This window comes from Salvia hispanica, chromosome 6 (assembly GCF_023119035.1).
Source record: "Salvia hispanica cultivar TCC Black 2014 chromosome 6, UniMelb_Shisp_WGS_1.0, whole genome shotgun sequence".
In the NCBI taxonomy this organism is placed as follows: Eukaryota; Viridiplantae; Streptophyta; class Magnoliopsida; order Lamiales; family Lamiaceae; genus Salvia; species Salvia hispanica.
Genome location: NC_062970.1, coordinates 7,859,878 through 7,879,137, shown reverse-complemented (window position 1 = coordinate 7,879,137; position 19,260 = coordinate 7,859,878). Strand labels below are relative to the sequence as shown.

At 37.3% G+C, this 19,260-nt stretch overlaps 1 protein-coding gene across 1 annotated transcript; it reads left to right on the top strand.

Moving 5' to 3' along the window:
• The first annotated feature begins 2,193 nt into the window (after positions 1-2,193).
• LOC125196668 (vacuole membrane protein KMS1-like) lies at positions 2,194-6,305 on the top strand. The gene is made up of 8 exons (XM_048095275.1): positions 2,194-2,426; positions 3,924-4,135; positions 4,294-4,372; positions 4,667-4,966; positions 5,165-5,322; positions 5,417-5,533; positions 5,647-5,826; positions 5,917-6,305. The coding sequence occupies exons 1-8, from the start codon at positions 2,363-2,365 to the stop codon at positions 6,094-6,096; spliced, it is 1,290 nt and encodes a 429-aa protein (XP_047951232.1). The 5' UTR covers positions 2,194-2,362; the 3' UTR covers positions 6,097-6,305.
• Positions 6,306-19,260: the final 12,955 nt, after the last annotated feature.

Here is a 19,260-nt window from a genome sequence, read left to right as displayed (position 1 = left end):
AACATGGTTTCCCCCGCCACAATGTAAACCAAAAAGAGTAGTGTCATGATGCAGGAGGAATAAAGTCGGGTAGATTTCCCAAAAAATATATGCAAATACATTATTCTTATTCTTGAAGATGGTTCCAGTTCTGGTTACTATTATTGATGTTGTCATTGCTATATTATTACTGTCATAATGATCATCTTTTGCTAATTCGGGATTTCAATCATTTCCTAATTAGAATACGAGTGTAAAGTCTCCTTGTAAATTATAATTATCGTGTACACTGAAATAAAATACCAGTACTAGTTATATGTCAAATTTTCAATTGTCTGCTAAATAATTGAAATTTGTCAATCAGTAGGCGCGACTTTGCATATTTTATTTGTTTTTATCTACTTAATTAAGAAAAGCAACTTTGAATGGGATTGTGCTTATGAAGTTGTACAGAATTAATTTAAATAGTGTTATTCTGCATGAAAATCAATCATAATTGTTTTAATCGAGATTTATGAATTATATTGATTTAAATTTTAAATAATTGAATTCCCAGATTAAGTAGATAAAAACAGTTAAAATTAATTTACAACATTGGCGCTATTTGAATTCTTCAGTGTCATGTGTCGCTTTCGAGTTTCGACTTCCACTACATGGAGTATTAATGAAAATAATTATAAACGTGACTTTGCTTAATTCGCCTACCATCATAATATAGCAGGAATACCATTGTCCTTCAAGATCATTTATGATGTCTCCGTTAGAATGAAGACCTTTTTGTTTGATATACGTATATAAAGCATTGGCCATTGAGGTAATCCACACCACAACAGACATAGAAGTGGACGACGTATGAAAAATATTTAGCTTTATAGTATTATACTATCTGAATTTTTATAATCGAATAATTATATGCAAATAAGTTAAATAAAATGATATTTGCAATAAGTTATATTTTGATCCCTGGGAACTTTGTTTGGACTTAAATTAATCTTTTAGACCACATAATAGGGGTAATATTTTGATCCCTGGGAACTTTGTTTGGACTTAAATTAATCTTTTAGACCACATAATAGGGGTAAATACATGACTCAATATTACAAAATATTTTACCTTTGTTTTATATTAATACAAAAAGTTTAAAGTTTACATATATCATACTACAAAAAGTTTTATTTGTGTTTCATTTTAAAACATTCCGTCACATGTGTTTAAACAGCGTTAACCTTTTACTTATGTTATGCACAAATCATAAAACAATGATACAAAATTTTATACCAACATGAAACAATGATAAAACTTTTTGTACCAACATGAAATAATATGACACATTTTGTACTTTACATAGACAAAGAGTTAACGATATCCAAACAAAAATAAAGAAATGTATCAAATTGAAATACGAATGAAACTTTTTGTACTAATGTCTAATATGAAACAAAAGTGAAACATTTTGTATAAATTATGTAATTACTTCCAATAATAGATCAAATTAGATATGGCTCAACAACATCCAATTGAAAAAACCCAACATCTGCAATAGGAAACATGCCCAACAATACCAATTAGACCAAAAAAAATGTTTTTAATGTTAATTTATAATCTTATGTATAAAAAATATTTATTTTAATTTTGATGTTTATCTCGATTTTAGTCTTTATTTGTTATAATTTCTGATCCAAGCTACTTGAGTTGTTTATTTTGGTACTATATTTGAGAAATTGATGTTTAAAATTTAAGTAGAGATTTTTTTTTAAAGAATAAGCATGAATGGAAAAAGTAAAAGATAAAATAAGTAAAATTGGAAAGAGAAAAGTTTTTGTAAAAATAAAATACTCCCTCCGTCCCCTATTAAAAGTCATATTTTTTCATTTCGGTCCGTCCCCAATTAAGAGTCACACTTCATTTTTATCATAAATGGTAAGTAGATCCCACATTCCACTAATTTTTTCAAAGCAATTTTTTTTTACCTTTCTTAAAACCCGTGTCCGGTCAAAGTGTGACTCGTAATAGGGGACGGAGGGAGTAATACTGGTAGCTTGAAACTACACGAAAATAAAATACGGAAGTAGAGTTATCGATCACCAAAAAATTAAAGCACTGTTTGTCGTGGAAAATTGAAAATTACGAGTTGTTTTTGTTTGTACTATCAATTAAAAATAGTAAGAACCCATAAAATAATTGTATTTATTGTTGTTTCTCATGCTTCACACATTGCCCAGATGTCTCCACCTTAATCAATAAATCCCGCTAATTTTGTTTTCATATTTTTGTACTGATTGATTTTGGATTGCCTTGCAAATTGCAATCAAGATTAACGAAATTTAGCTTAATTAATTTCGAGCGAGTTTGTGGCGGATGGTGTGTGAAAGAATATAGGCAAATGGCCTCCAACGAGATATTAAATTCCGATAGTATTTCCGGTGATAGAGCGATGCCGGTCTCAGGTGAGATGATCATTTCTAAATCATTCTTTCCTCATGATTTTTTTGATTTTGTGCTTTTATGAATGGTTGAACAGATAAAGAATTGCACTTTTTTTGTTATTTTTTAGATGTGGATTTCTTGATTTTAATCTGAGATTACATTGTTTATGTACAGATTTTATTTTATTTTAGCGCCTTATTGTTGATATGATTGTAAAATTTCAGGTTTGTGGATGTATATGTTATTTATGCTGCATTTGTGAATTTACTTTGTTACTACATGTTTTGAATTTATCTTCACCATTTATTTAATCTGAGCTGGATTTGTGAATATATGTGAATGCTTATTGAGATTACTGATTACTTTGTTTAGGGACTTGGAATTCATCACATTGTATTTGCATTGATGCTACATGATATTATATCAGCTGCAGTTTAATTGGTGCAATATGTTGCAAGTTATTTCAGAATGTTATTCATCTAGGTCTATTGGTGCGTCAAATCTTTTGGTTGATTCATATGGATTGTAATCGGAAGAAAATGATAATGATATTTTCACTTATGATCCTAATAATAATCATCACAAGCACTCTGACATGGGAAGTGAGCTTTTGATTGGAGCATTTTCTCTTGATTTGGTTATCTGGAGAACTGCGAATATTTTAGTTTGACATTATCTGGATTCTGGATCACTGGATGCTAGATGGCCTTATACGTGACCGTGCATTTTGGAATTTTTGTATGCTAGGTTCCAATGGAGTCACATCCTTTTGCAATTTTAAGTGTGCGCATCAGAAGAATTAGTGAATTTGTGGATGACTAACCAGTGATACTAGTTTACATAATGCAGTAATACTTTTATAAATCTATGCTGGAAAAATGATTTCACCGTTCCACAGTGCCTGCCTTGCCTAATCCCTCATTGGGAGAAATAAATATGGCTATATTGATATGAATTCCCTAATATTCATGAATTTTTCTGAACTCATAATGCAGCTCATATTCTCTGATATGATATGGTTAAGTGAAGCGGATAGCATTTGGCTTTTCTCCGGCTATGCTAAATTGGCCGATAGGAGAGTTAGGGCTCCCTCAGATTTGAAATAGAATTTGAAACATTTCTTTTAGTATCACAAGTAAAACCCTTCAAAGATGACTTGTTTTTTTAACCGTGTCTTCAGGTGTAGAATAGTTGTTGTATATGCACACCATGATTTAAGGTTATTGAGAATTTGAACGCTGATTGTAGCAAGAATAATCATCTGCTGCACAAGCGTGCAAGCGAAATTTTCTACGCACTCATTTGGATAGTTAGTAAATTACCAGGAATTTTTTTTTCTGAAAGTGACTGCTAACGTGGATGTCAATAGCTATTACAATGCAGCAAATCTATCATGGAATGATATGTATTATGTATAATTCAATATTTTGGAATATAGTGTGCTTTACTAAGATCTTCCCAATTCATTCCAAGTTTCAATCACATGTTCCTTTAATTGGCTAATTTCTGATTTTCAGGACTTCATGAAAAGCACCGACAAGATTTAGATAATTTGACTCTGACCTCACAGCCCTTCAAGACATTAAGGCTCTTTATTCTGGCTGTTATGCAGTATATAAGAAAATCCGTGGCATATATGTTATCACATGTAGGTTGGTTAATCCTGTTGACTGCTATCGTTGTTGCCATCGGCACACTATTCGTGACTGTCGAGGGCCCTCATGGGAAGGTAATCCGAATGCCATATTTGGCTATCCTTTTTGTTATGTTATTGCTCTCTTATTCGTATCTAGTCACTTTATATCTTGCCAAAACGTGCCTCTGGTTACTGATTGACACACGTTGAGTTTTTCCTCTAACTAGGTCTACATGTAATCTATGATGCAGCATGTCAAGGAAATTCAGCGTTATGTGCAGTTTATGCTGTGGTGGGTGGCTCTTGGAGTCGCATCATCCATTGGACTTGGTAAGCTAAGACTTGAAAAGTTAGAGCGCGTTTGGTTATTCTTATATTGTTGGTAGAAATGATGGAAATATACTTGGGATAAGTCCATGTGCCGATTTCAAAGTTAAAGAATGTTGTTGAGGTTAACAAACTAATTAAGACAACACATAAACTACTTATTTATACTATAATATGGTGGTTCGTGAAGGCAACTTCCAGTACATATTGACACTTGATGTCAACTACCTCCAAGCAATCTTTTGTATGATCATATCTATTAGTTTCTGAACTTGCTTCACTGTGCTACTTGTTTAGGATCTGGATTACACACTTTCGTTCTCTACCTGGGACCTCATATTGCATTCTTCACTATAAAAGCAATAAAATGTGGCCGAGTGGACATCAAAAGTGCTACATATGATACAATACAATTAAAAAAAGGCCCTTCGTGGCTTGGGAAGAAATGTGCCGACTTTGGGCCCCCGTTGTATCCGCCATCAGACAGTGTACGTATCCCACTCAGTAGGATATTGCCCCAGGTCCAGTTGGAGGCCATTCTATGGGGGCTCGGCACTGCACTTGGTGAACTTCCTCCCTACTTCATTTCAAGGGCAGGTAGAACGTTGGCTAGATGTTTTTGTATCTTCATCTGATTCAAACTGCTTTTGTTTGCCAACTTAGCCTTCGGATTCCAACTTCCCTGTCAAACTTAATATAATTATACTACACGGAGCTCATTTACGATGATAAATAGCTTTTGTAATTCTGGAAAGTTGTTGATTCAGTTTAACCTTGTATGCGTTATTTGTGTAGCTCGCTTGTCCGGTGACACAGTAGATGCCATGGAAGAATTAGATGCTTCCTCGGCAGAAGATAAGGGGTTCTTATCAACTCGTCTGAATCAAATAAAACGTTGGTTCCTGTCGCATGCTCAATATCTGAACTTCTTCACAATCCTCATTCTTGCTTCGGTTAGCTGCTTACCTGCTTTAACTCCTTATTCCATTGATGTTCATTTTTGTACGACTGCAAGTGTGACTTAAGTTCTATGGGAATATTTTGTAGGTACCGAATCCTTTATTTGATCTTGCAGGAATAATGTGTGGACAGTTCGGAATTCCTTTCTGGGAATTTTTCTTGGCAACGGCGATAGGCAAAGCAATTATCAAGACTCACATTCAGGTGCGTAGCAGATACCTATTTTCTGTCTCCCCTCTGACAAATAAACAACATGGGCACAATGTCGGTTTTTCCCTCTGAAAATTGACATTCTTTACTTACCGATATGAATGCAGACAGTGTTCATCATATCCGTATGCAACAACCAACTGCTTCATTGGATGGAAAATGAACTGCTTTGGCTGTCTAGCAAACTACCCGGTTCCAGTTCCGTTATGCCTAAGCTTATCGCCAATCTCCATTCTGTGAAAAACAAGTACTTGTCCACAAAACCTGAGCCTCCCACTAGTGTCAAGGTATTTGCACCTCTCTCTCTTTTTCTCTTGTCGCATGTTAATAGATTCGCTGTGTTCTTCTCTCTGCCTGCTAACATTTGTTTCAATCAGGCGGCGAAATGGGATTTCTCGCTGACATCCATTTGGAACACTGTGGTGTGGATCATGCTAATGAACTTTTTTGTAAAGATTGTGAATTCAACTGCACAGAGCCATCTAAAGAGAGAGCAAGATCAGGAAATTGCTGCATTGAAGAACAGGTCGTCGGAGTCAGAGCTTTCTAATAACTGATCATTCACATTTTCCATGATTTTTGTCTTATTTTTCATTTTTCGTGGTTATCTCACGACTTTAATAATTAGGTTTGTGGTTTAGGATTCTTGGGTGATATTTATACACATTCACCATTGAAGGCTTGAAGCCCCTGATTTAAACATGTAGCAGAAGAATGTCAAGCCCTTTAAAGAAATTGTACATAAATGCAGGATTTTTTAGTGTGAGGGTAGCAATTCAAAAGCCATTTTTAAAGCTATGTGAATGTGAAATGGGGGGCTTAAGACCATCTCCAATCATACTCTAAAAATGAGTTTTGGTATAGAAATCTTCTCCAACTATACACTAAACTCAAACTCATTTTTGGTGTGTTTTGTGAAACAACGCCAAATATAGTGTTACTGCAAATTTTTTATAGACAAAAAACTCAAAAATGGTGTAAATTTTGAATTTGGTGTAAACGCTTAATATTAAAACTACTTTTTGGTGTGACGTATACCCAAAAATGGGTTTGAGTTTGGTGTAAATGGTTGGAGATGTCTAAGACCTATTCTTATGGGTAATGCAAAAAAAAAACATTTTTGCTTTACTTCTGGTTTTTCGTTGTTGACTTGAATTTGTTCGTTATACTGACTGATTTCCCTTCCCATTGACTTGAATTTGTAAGTTATACTGACTGATTTCCCTTCCCACACCAACTTCAAGATTTGTTTTAAATCATGGTCCAAAGTTATGACATATATATATAGATATAATAATGATAATAATAATAATAATAATAATAATAATAATAATAATAATAATAATAATAATAATAATAAAATTAGAGTAGAAAAAGATTAAATCATAGTAATTACGATGTCTTCTGTAAATTGTGCTCGACGAAAAATGGAAAAAGATTAAATTTCGAGCAGAAAATAAATTCACTAGTAAAGACATACCAAGGTGGCATTGTGACGTAGTATGTCCAACCTATATTTATTTGACAAGTAAAAATAGATTAACACCCAAATTATTTCAACTAATATAACATTCACCTTGTTTGGAAATATACTAAAATATGGTAACTTTGTGACCTTCCTATGGATAACACGTGCAATATATAACAATACATGCATTCATGCGTACACATAGTGAGTGTTCGGTTTTACATTATGATTAATATGAAGATTAATAAAATTAAGTAGATTAAAGTAATTTCACTAAATTTTTCCAGAAGCAATTAAAGTCAATACACACGAGAATGTGTATATGTAGATACATATATTGATACTCCATAATAATCCATATAGGAAGTCCTACACTCCTATAATGTTACCATATTTTGGTACATTTCCAAACAAAGAGTCGTGAATTTATTACTACTAATTTATAAATCATACGTGAGCTGAAATAAAATTGGTCCCCACGAATCTGTAAAAGTGTCTACCAAATCCCTTGTCACTCTACAGATGTGCATTAGGAACGTGTTTGGCCCAACCCCCCCCACCCCCACCCAAAAACTCCTCTTATTTCACTCTCTATTAGTTTTTCATCCATGGGATGATAACATAACTTATGTTTTCCTCAAGGAAATTTCACAAGTCAACATTTATTTAATAGCTATGCTTTTTGTGGGTAGGTGGTAGAATAAGACTTGTTTTAGATGTTAAAACTCATAAACGTAGTACTCCCTCCGTCCGAAGTATTAGACTCACTTCTTTTTGGGCACATGATTTAAGGAATTGATATTTAAATAGTTAAAGTGAGAGAGTAAAGTATGGAGAGAGGGAAAAAGTAGGGGGGAGAGAAGAGAGAAAAAAAGTAGGTAGAGAATATAAAATAAGATAGATGTTTTTTGCCTAAAAAAAGAAATGAGTCTAATATGTTGGGACATCCCAAAAAGGAAAGTTGGTCTAATACTCTTGGGACGGAGGGAGTAATATTTTTAAAATTCACTTGGAATATAAGTAACATTATTAAAACTATATTACTCCTTCTGTCCAACTAAGTTGAGTTGTAATTCTTTTTGAAATTTTCAAATTAAATTGAGTCATTTTTTTTTTAAAAAAACAAAATATTAAATCACTCTTACTTTATTTCATCAACTACTTTACTCTCTCTGTATCTTTTATATTTTATTCTTATCTCTTTACTTTTCAACACACTTTCTTAATCTTCATGCCAAAATTTTTTGACTTTTAGTTGGGACGGAGGGAATATAATTTATTTAAAGGATTACTTGGAATTATTTTTCCATCTCATTAACTGCGGATAGAGTCACACAAAAAAGATCTTCATATATAGGAAGGATATATAGTACTCCCTCCATCCCAAGATAAGTGAACACAATTTTTTTGGCACGAGATTTAAAGGAAATGAGGTTTTGTTAGTAAAGTGGAAAGTGAATAAAGTAAATGAAGTAAAGAGAAAAAGTAAAAGAGAGAATACCAAAAAAAGAAATGACTCACTTATCTTGGGACGTTCCAAAAAGGAATGTGAGTCGCTTATCTTGGAACGGACAGAGTATATGATTCCAAATTAAAAAAAAAAAATCTCTTTTTTTTATCTAACATAATATATATAGTTTCTCATTTATATTGATGCTACCTACTCCTTTTGGCTCCACAATAATTGTTTATATTTGTGCAAAACGCATACTAAGACTATGGAAAATAATTACTCTTGTCACTTACTCCATAATTGTAGTTGGAATATGAATAGTTTGTAAAATCTCGGTAATTTAAAGTGGACTTACCCAAGGTTTATCGAATCGGCGGTTAAAATCGAAACCGTAATCACCGTTTACAATTCCGAACCGAAACCGTGAATTTTTGAACCGTGACTCGGTTCAGGTTCAAAAATTACCAAACCGAAACCGTGCCGGAACTGCCGGTTCCGTGCGGTTCCAAATCGGAACCGCGAAAAATCGCCGGAAAACCGTGAAATCAAGCCGGAACCGCAAAAATTCACAAAAAAACCGGTGGTTCAGAACCGTGAAAAACCGTCGGAAAACCGCCGGTTCGGAACCGAAACCGAAACTGGCAATTTTAGAACCAAAACCGTAACCGCAAAACACCCTCACGGTTCGGTTCCGGTTCAACAATTTCCAAAATTGTAACAGCCAGTTCCTGAACCGTGGGCACCTCTAATTTAAAGGGTTAATTAGGTGATTTCACTTTTCAAAACATAAGAAAATCTGAAAATGGAAAACATAAGAAATAAAGAGTATGTATCAAAAGAAATAGAACTGAAAATGGAAAACAAGGGTCCATTGGCTGATATTTTTGTAGTATATACTTAGAGATTATTCTTTGCTCCCCACATGTCTCACATAACCGTGTGTGTAATATTAATGCATCACGTGTGTTTCTCCTCTCCTCTTTTATCTCTCATAAGACTTCGACGAGTATTGCCTTTTGTCCCTACCTTCCTTACTCATATTCTTATTAGAGCATCCGCAATGGCGGTGAGTGGGCCGGCTAGCCGATTCTCGGCGCTGGCCTCGCCGAACCATTGTAGGCGGCGAGCGCCAAATCGGCGAAAAAATAGGTGAGCGCTGACCGATTATTGGTCGCTGGTCAATGCGCTCGCCGATTGGCTCGCCGCCATTATAGGCTGCGATCGACCAGCGGCTTTTTTTAATTTAATTTCCGAAACACTATATATACGCGATTTGAACGTCATTTTCATTTGCACCACTTGTTTTAACGAGTTTTCTCTCTCTCTGAATTTCTGTACAATAGCAATACGCGAAATGAGTAACGCGGGTGGTAGTGGTAGTAGTGGTGGGGATGCTGAGGAGGAGTTCGAATGGCAAGTGTTGGAAGAGTTAGAGGCCTATACGATCCGCGAGGCAGAGCGGCTGTTAGAAAGGGCCTTGCAACCGTCGCCGCCGGTACCTCGACCTGTTGTCCATCGCCGAGCAGTGATTGATCGGGATTATGTAGCTGCACATCAGCGGCTATATGACGACTACTTCGCAGAGTAGCCGCGGTTTGGGGACAACCTGTTCAGGCGGCGTTTTAGGATGCGCAGGGAGGTGTTTATGCGTATCGTTGACGCTTTGGAGCGTTGATATCTGTGTTTCCGCTTCAGGCACAGTGCGGCCGGCGTGACCCGACCACTCTCGGCCTATTCAAAAGTGCACCGCGGCAATCAAGCAGTTGGCCTACGGAGGCGCGCAACATGTGGGACGAGTACCTCCACATCGGTGAGACGACGCTCTGCACATGTTGTTTGGAAGTATTTCTGTCATGGCGTCGTTGAAATATTCGGTGAGCAAGTATCTTCGAAAGCCTACCCCGAAGACTGCCAGGATATGTTGCAGATGCACGGGGAGAAGCATGGGTTCCCGGGGATGTTAGACAACATAGATTGTATGCAATGGGAGTGGAAGAACTGTCCCGCTGCCTGGAAGGGGTTCTACACCACCGGATACAAGGGAAAGAATCCCACGATGATCCTCGAGGCCGTAGCTGATTATCGGCTGTGGATTTGGCTAGCGTATTTTGGGGTAGCCGTGTCGAACAACGACCTCAACGTCCTCAACTTGTCGCCCCTTTTCAACGAGCGGTGCCAGGGCGTCGGTTCGGCCATCAGTTTTGTCGCCAATGGCAACCGGCATGATATGGGCTACTACTTGGCGGATGAGTTATACCCTAGGTGGCCCGTCTTTGTGAAGACGATCAGATGCGCAAATGAGAACTGAAAGGCCTACTTTTTTGCGGAATGGCAGGAGTCGGCGCGCAAGGATGTGGAGCGCGCATTTGGTGTGCTCCAGGCTCGATGGGCGGCAATTAAGGGTCCAACGCGTTTGTGGCATGTCAACTGCATTGCTGATATAATGTACACCGGTATTATCATGAACAATATGATTGTCGAAGATGAAGGTGTACAACTGACTAGTTGGGCCAACGACGATAATGAAGCCGGTCCAAGCCACGGTGTAGCCGCCGCCAACGTACGATGGGGGTACCTCACGATGAAACCAGCCGCCTCCAGGCATGCCGACATACGCCAAGTGGATGCTCATATTCAACTCCAAAAGGATTTAATTGAAGAGTTGTGGGCGCGGAGGACTGCACCGATAAGGCTAATTTCATGCATCGGTTATATGTGAAAAAAACGTTATAATTTGCTGGGTCTAACACGTTTCCTAAGCCCGGTGTGTGAAGAAAAATCGCTAGATCGAGGAAGTGCTTGAAAGAGATGGTCTAGCGAAGGAAAGGAACGAAGTGAGCAGGATTTAAAAGAAAAGAAAGAGGCGTGACGAGGAGAAGTTGATGGCTGAGGGCAACAAAGTCTTATCTATACCTAGCCGTTGGGCCCCACTCCAACGCCTATATATAGAAGAGCATGCAACGCACATCCGATCACTTTTTCACTCTCTTCTTAGCTCACACACATTACACACACTTGGGAATGGGAGATCTGGGGTAGTACAAAGGGTTAATTTCTTTAGAAGTTTCGCGGTTGCAACACCGTCCGAGTGTGGACGAAGATACAATTTCTCTTAATTTCAGTTGTTTACTCGTTTTTCTGCTGTCGAACTTCACTTTTGGAGTCGACTTGGTTGTTGATGATACTTATTATCTTTTCGCTTTGGTTGATTTGCGCTTAGTAGTTGAATTTCAAGTTGATTTACGTAGATCTCTCTGCTGGAAGTTTATTTTTACAAGTATTATGTCGATCTCTGTTTTATTTTGATATTATGGTGTTTGATATGGGAATTTGGTGATAGATCTGTGGTTTATTGACTGTTTGGAGGTTGTAGTTCGAATCTGAAGTGATGAAGTGTTTCTGTTGGTTGGATGTCGTGTTGGACGCTTGGATCCGGAGTGGATTTAGCGTCTGAGGTTGGATTCGAAGTGAGAAAAGAAAGTTGTTAGATGGATTTGAGTTTTCTTCTTGTTTTCTGTTTTGCTTCGTCTAGCGTATGCAGATCTGTTCAGGTTCTTCGTTGATTATGCATTGATTTGACTTAAAATTAGTTTGCTCTGTTTTCTTATGAGTTTTACGCAATTTGGTTGTAGAAGATGATGTCGCTGTTAGTTAGTACTAGAGTTAGTTATTCTGCCAGCTTTTCGTACGTACTCTGCTTTTTCAGTCATGGTCCCCACAGTCAGTTTGTTTCCTAGGTCTAGTAAGTAAAGTAGTTTTCTTAGATCAAGTGTTGAGTAGTTAATTTCCTTTGCAACATTCTCTTATGATTTCACCTAGGTCTAGCTGTTAGCTTAGGAGTTTTAAAGATTCCCAAGTCAAGTTTAATTTGTTTTCCTCAACCCAAAAAAAATGCGTGGCAGCAGCCAACACCAAAAACACACCCAAATCCTTGAACATGAGTATTACGCATCCTTCTCTGTGGGATCGATCCCTACTTCCCTATACTAGGTTTAGTAAAGTGGTTGAGGGTTTTTGAAAGAAGTGCTCTGTGTGTCCGACGACCGGGATTTCCTGCGACCAACGAGTTCCTAGACCGCGTGATCTAGTGGATTTGCTGGACCTAGGGAACCTGTTATTTCCTTTTGAACACACTGTAAACACAAACTAGTAACCTTTCAACTGCACGGCGATAGTTTTTTTGTTTTAGGTATTTTTTTAATTATGTAATTTTTTTAGGACGCACTTTTTTTAATTTAAATGAAATCATTGTATTTTCCCGTATATGTGTCGTAAATTTAATTCCGTATTTTGTGTTTAATTCTGTATATTTAGAGCATCTCCAATAGCGGTTAACCCACCGGCTAGCCGATTCGCGTCGCTTGCATTTCGGCTAGCCGATTTGCGGGCGCTAGCCGACCGCTGGCCGATCCCGCTAGCCGCCATTATAGACTCTATTTCGGCTAGCCGGTTGCATTTTTTTAATGTATTTTTTTATGCATTTCTTTATTGCATTTTTTTAATGAATTTTTTTAGGATGGACCTTTTTTTTAATTTATATAAAATTATTGTATTTCTATTACATTTTTTAATGTATTTTTTTTAATAAATTAGTGAGGAGTAGAGTGGGGCGGTGGCTCGTGTGTGGAAGCCCGGATTTTTTTTATTATGTAATTTTTTTTATTTTTAGTTGATGTACTTTTTTTATTTAAATAAAATTAACGAATTTTTTCCGTATATGTGTCGTAAATTTAATTCCGTATTTTGTGTTTAATTCCGTAAATGTAGTTGTTTTTTAATTATTTTTATTGCGGCTAGCCTGTGGCTAGCCTTAGGCTAGCCTATTTGATTAAAATGATGATGTGGTAGGTGAAATTTTAGTGTTGATGACGTGGCAGGGAAAGAGAGTGGCTGGCCTAAAGTCATTGGAGATGCTCTTAGTTGTTTTTTTTTTAATTTTGTTTGTTGTGGCTAGCCTATGGCTAGCCTATTGCTTGTCCAGTTGCCTGTTCTGATGATGTGGCAGGAGGAATTTTAGTGCTGATGATGTGGCAGGAGGAGTATTTGGCTAGCCTAAAGCCATTGCGGATGCTCTTACTACCTCCGTCCCTAAAAATTTGTCGTTTATTTTTTTTGTCTGTCCCTAAAATTTGTCATCTTTTACTTTTACTATTTTTGATAGTGGACCCTACATTCCACTAACTCATTTCTACTCGCATTTTATTTTAAAACTAATACTTCCTCCGTCCTATTGAAGATGACCCACTTTCCTTTTTGGTTTGTCCCAATCAAGATGACCCATTACTTAAAACGGAAACACTTTTATCTCTACTTTATTTCCTCTCTCTTACTTTACTCTCTCCTCTTACCACACAAAATATAACTGCATAAAAACCCGTGCCACCCAAGGAAGGGGTCATCTTTCTTGGGACGGAGGGAGTAGGAGTATATAAAAGTAAGATCCGTATACCACTAACTTTTTCAACCCACTTTCTATTACATTTCTTAAAACTCGTGCCGAGTCAAATGGTGCCAAATTTTACGGGACGGAGGGAGTACTTTCATTTGTGTTGTTTATTTATTACTCCCAACTCTCCCGTCCATGAAATGTTGTTTATTTTAATTATTTCGATCCGTTTATAAAATATTACTCCCTCCGTCTTTGAAAATTTGTCGTTTATTATTATTTTTTGTTCGTCCCTGAAAATTTGCCATCTTTTATTTTTACTATTTATGGTAGTGAACCCTACATTCCACTAACTTATTCTCACTCACATTTTATAAAACTAATAATATAAAAGTATGATCCACCTGCCACTAACTTTTTAAACCCGCTTTCTATTACATTTCTTAAAACCCGTGCCGGGTCAAATGGTGACAAATTATGGGGGACGGAGGGAGTATTTATTTTTTTACTAACTCAATACACTTGCTACATTCTATATTAAAATCAATAATGAAATGTTATCCATTGGTCAGTCCGGGAAAAGTTGTCCACTTTGTTTTGTTCTATTTTTGGTAAATGGACCCCACTTTCACTCAATTCATTTTTCTTCGTATTTTTTAAAACCCGCGTCGAGTCATGCTTGGACAATATTTCATGGACAGAGGAAGTAGTACATATAAATGTGGAATTTAAATTACACTAACTTTTAAAAATACATACGAATGTAAAATTTTGTTACTACTCCAATTAATGAAAGAATAAACGTGTCTCCCAAGAAATAAAGGTACTATATAGAGACTGAAATGTTTTCGTCTGGGACACAATGGTTCACTAATATTATTCTATTTTCATTTCCTCCTCAATTCTTAATGTCGTCTGGACACGACACGTGGTCCACTTAAATTACTCTAATTTCGTTTCCTCCTCAACATTTCTCTCGTTCTTTCCACTTCCATTGAAGCAATGCAAAAACTCGTCCATTCGAAAATAGTAATGCTCAGTGCACCGATCTCACTCACCGTCCTCACTCACCGATCTCATCCCATACTCACACACTATATATATGTACAATGCATCAACAATTCTCTTCAGTATTCACAAGTAATTCAGCAAAATCCAGAAAAAAATGGTTGTCGCCTCCGCCTCCGCCGCCGCCGAATCCGAATTAGAACTAGAATCCACCGCCTGACGCCGTCGACATAGACATGTCAATGAACTAGATGCCGCTGATTCCGCCTCCGATTTCGGTGACGGCGACGACGCCCAAGGCCGAGGCCGAGGCCGACACCGCCGCCGTCGTGCCCGCGGCTGCGGCACTCCGTACACCCGTCGCCCTCCTTTCCAGAAGAAGCCGAAGCCTGCAGAGAAGTCTCCCAAGTCCATCGACAACCGCCAAATTCAAGGAGAAAAGGCGCTGAGTGCGTCCATCCTATCCATCCATCGATCTTTTGCTGTTTGCTAAGTTTAATGATTTCCAGTCAAACACCACTCTGTTTTTTCTTTTCTTAATTCCTAGTCTTAATTAAGACTAATGGTTTCCGACTATGTTTTTTTATTAATTCCGAGTCTAAGTTTGTAACTAATGATTAACAATGAAGCATCAATGGATTAATGTTTTATTTCGCTTATTATTCTCGATGGTTTAATGATTGATTTCATTTTTTCTCGAAACTGGGTTATTCTTGATGCCAATTACATACTTTGAACCATAAACATTTTTATCAAAATTGGTTAGAGATTCACTTTCAACTCTAAAATAAACTTGGCTTGCGAAATTGTACACAATAAATAGCAAAGTAATGTTTCTTAACATAAGGTTGCGCTTTGACACAAGAAGACTGCTTTAAATTTTCACATTTACTTGAGAGAAAACCCAACCTCAACAAAATAAGCTATCCAGATAAATAAACATACATGATCTGTTACAAAAGGAATCCAGAAAATGCTAGACTTGTCTCACTGCCTCGGCCTGTAGTTAAGCTTTTCAACGCAGAACCAATCCATCAGGACGGTCCTTCCCCGACCCAGGTATTAAGGAATTGATCCCTAAATATATGCAAGTACCTTTGACCATATATTGGGAAAATATTCATAGTTAATGATAATTATCTTCTGTCTTGTTTAGAAGATTATATGCGTGTAAATAATATAGAGTAGCTTAATTAGTGGAGCAATTCTTGCTGTATTCTTATATAAATACACCAACGCATATGAAGAGAAATATCATCCCACAAACATCTTTCTTTCTCTTTCAATGGCTTCCTTTATTTCTTCTGCATTTGATATGGTATCAGAGCACTAATCTTGGTGACCTTGAAAAACATCTCTTCTTTTTTTCCTCCAAACATCATGTCAAACACAGATGGTTTCAACACCAAAAGTACTAGTTTGGACCCTTCACATCCTTACTACGTCCATCACTCAGATCAACCAGGCCATTTACTTGTTCCAACTAAATTAAATAGAACCAACTATCAATCATGGAGTCGATCTATGCTGCACGCTTTAACAGCAAAATCGAAGGTGGATTTCATTGATGGATCGATCTCACCGCCATCCCAAGTAGAAGATCCAATAAAATATTTCCTTTGGAAACAATGCAACAACATGATTATGTCGTGGCTCACTCATTCAGTCGAGGAAGACATTGTCGAAGGCATCATCCACGCTAAAACATCACAGCAAGTTTGGGAAGATCTGCGGGATCAATTCTCGCAGAAGAATGCACCGGCCATTTATCAGGTTCAAAGATCTATTGCGACCATTACGCAAGGTTCATCCACTGTTGCTGCTTATTATACAAAAATCAAGGCGTTATGGGCTCAACTTGATACTTACCGCACTCATGTCGCTTGCAATCAAGAAAAATTGCACAATGAAGAACAGGAAGAGGACAAACTAATGCAATTTCTCATGGGTCTAAATGATGTTTTCAAGGCTGCGAGATCCAATATTTTGATGATGAATTCGCTGCCCAATGTCCGCCAGGTATACTCTTTAGCGATACAAGCGGAAATGCAAAGGCAGGTATCATCTGACACACCTGAAAATTTTTCTATTGCTGCTGCAGTTCAAGGGAAATCTTTCCCATCCAAAAATTCGAAGGAGAAACTTTGTGACCATTGCCATCGCACTGGACATATTATTGCTGATTGTCGAACCTTAAAGTATCACTGTACCTTCTGTAATAAAAGAGGGCACACCGAAGACCGCTGCAGACTGAAAAATGGGAGAGTTGCTGCCCGATATAATCAAGGTATCCATCGCGGTAACACACTATCGGCCCACATGGCTGACACTTCACAACAAGGGGCTGGAAATTCTCTCATCAATGGTATTTCTCCAGAATATCTACAGTAGTTGGCACAAGTAGTGAGCGCCCTAAACAAGAATAACCAATATAGTAATAATGATGTTCATGCTAATGCAGCAGGTTCGTCTACTTCATCACATGCTTTCGTTAATATTGCTGATGCCAATTGTTGGATTCTGGATAGTGGAGCCACAGATCATATCACTTCACACCCATCTCTTTTATCACCTACACAACAATTACACAACACCATTGAAATCTTCCTATTGGTGCTACTGCCGATATCACACATGTAGGGACAGTCACATTTAATCCAAATTTTCAACTCCAAAACGTATATTGTGTTCCATCATTTAACCTAAATCTCATGTCTGCCAGCAAACTAACCCGAGATCTAAATTGTTCAGTAACCCTTTTTCCTGATTTTTGTGTTTTACAGGACATGACCACGAGGAAGACGATTGGCTCGGGTAGGCAACAAGGTGGTCTATACTACATGTCTCCGTCCTCACAACCAACACCATTTGCTTTTCATTTTTCTAGTACACCTAGCCTCTGGCATTCACGCCTAGGACACCCCTCTATCTTTCGTTTGAATGTTCTTTTCCCTTCATTAAAATTAAATAAAAGTGATATGTTGAGTCATTGTCCTATTTGCCAATTGCAAAACAAACCAGACTTCCTTTTTCAAATAGTTCAATTGATTCACTTGGATTTTACATGATTTTAGAGGGTAGTTTTACTTGGTTTTAATCATATATTGTGTACTTTGAGATATGATTATAGCTACTTCTCTATTATGTTGGTATTTTGACCATTTTGTGAAGAATGTGTAGAAAAATGTACAAAATATATGGATGTGCAGCTGCTCAATGTTCGAGACAGCTTATCTAGAGATTTTGTAGTCCGATTCGCATATAATGCATACCATTCTCTTCGTCTTCGAAAGAGCTTCGCGTGGATATCTTAAACGTCTCAATCGGAGTTCGGTAGAAGAAGTTATGGCCATTTTACCAAGACTGCGCAGAGCAGTGACATAGCTGGCGACCCGCCAGGTTCGCATGCAAACGAACCTGGCGACCCGCCAGCAATCCACGAAAAAAACGCCGTAAGCAGCTGGCGACTCGCCAGCTTCGACGCACACCCAACCTGGCGACCCGCCAGCTTCGTCGGACAGCTTATTTCGGGCCCAAAGTCAACCCTAGGTATATATATGCCTAGGAAACGCCTCCAAACACAACTTACAAGCCTTCAACCCAAAAATACCACTTTTTCACCTAGGAAGAAGAGAAGAACGAGCAGAGGACGAGTATTCATCGCAAGATTGAGGACGAGGCCTCCAATCCGCCCAATCCAATTCTAGGAGTTTCTACTTTTAGTTTTATTCTTGTTCAAACAATGTTTTTGAATATTTCTTTGACTTTTGTGTTGAACATGAGTAGCTAAATCCTTCGTAGAGTTCTATGGGGGAGATACAATGATTCTTATGTTTAATTGATTTCCTTTTTCTATGCCTTGGCTCATGTGGTTATTTTGATTTCTTCTGTGCTTATACATTTATTTGACTGATCACCTTATAAATGCATGTGGATTTTACTACAAGAACTGAGAAGTGAGTAGTTTAATTTGAAAGAGAAGAAATTGACGTCTTTGCCAATATAATCGAGAGATTTGAGCCTTTGAATGAAGCTAAGTATCTTAGGAGCTATTAGGAGTTGTTGCCTTAGTTCTAGGAAGGAGATTTCGGTTCTAGGTAGCAATCTACAAATTATATGCTTTGAGAAAAGATATTGTTTTACCTTAGTGATAGCTTAATAACCCTTGATACCCTTTGTTGGCATAGTTAGGAAGTTAGTTGAGCATAGGATAGTTGTTATCGATCCCGTAGGATTCTACCCTTCGCATCTTTGATCTACATCCGTTTTCTTATTTGCTTTTAGTTCTCTAGTTGTTTTTAATTGAAAACCAAAAAGATTTAGATAAATTTTCGTTCCATTTTTGTTAATTTTTGTTGATCTCTTGATTTTCGTTTATTCTTTTGCCTACATCTAGTTTCTACGCT

Excerpts from the sequence above, each read along its gene's own strand:
- LOC125196668 (XM_048095275.1), top strand. The coding sequence starts at position 2,363 with ATGGCCTCCAACGAGATATTAAATTCCGATAGTATTTCCGGTGATAGA. Across the intron at positions 2,427-3,923 it reads TAGAGCGATGCCGGTCTCAG|GACTTCATGAAAAGCACCGA; the intron begins GTGAGATGATCA and ends TCTGATTTTCAG. Across the intron at positions 4,373-4,666 it reads CGCATCATCCATTGGACTTG|GATCTGGATTACACACTTTC; the intron begins GTAAGCTAAGAC and ends CTACTTGTTTAG.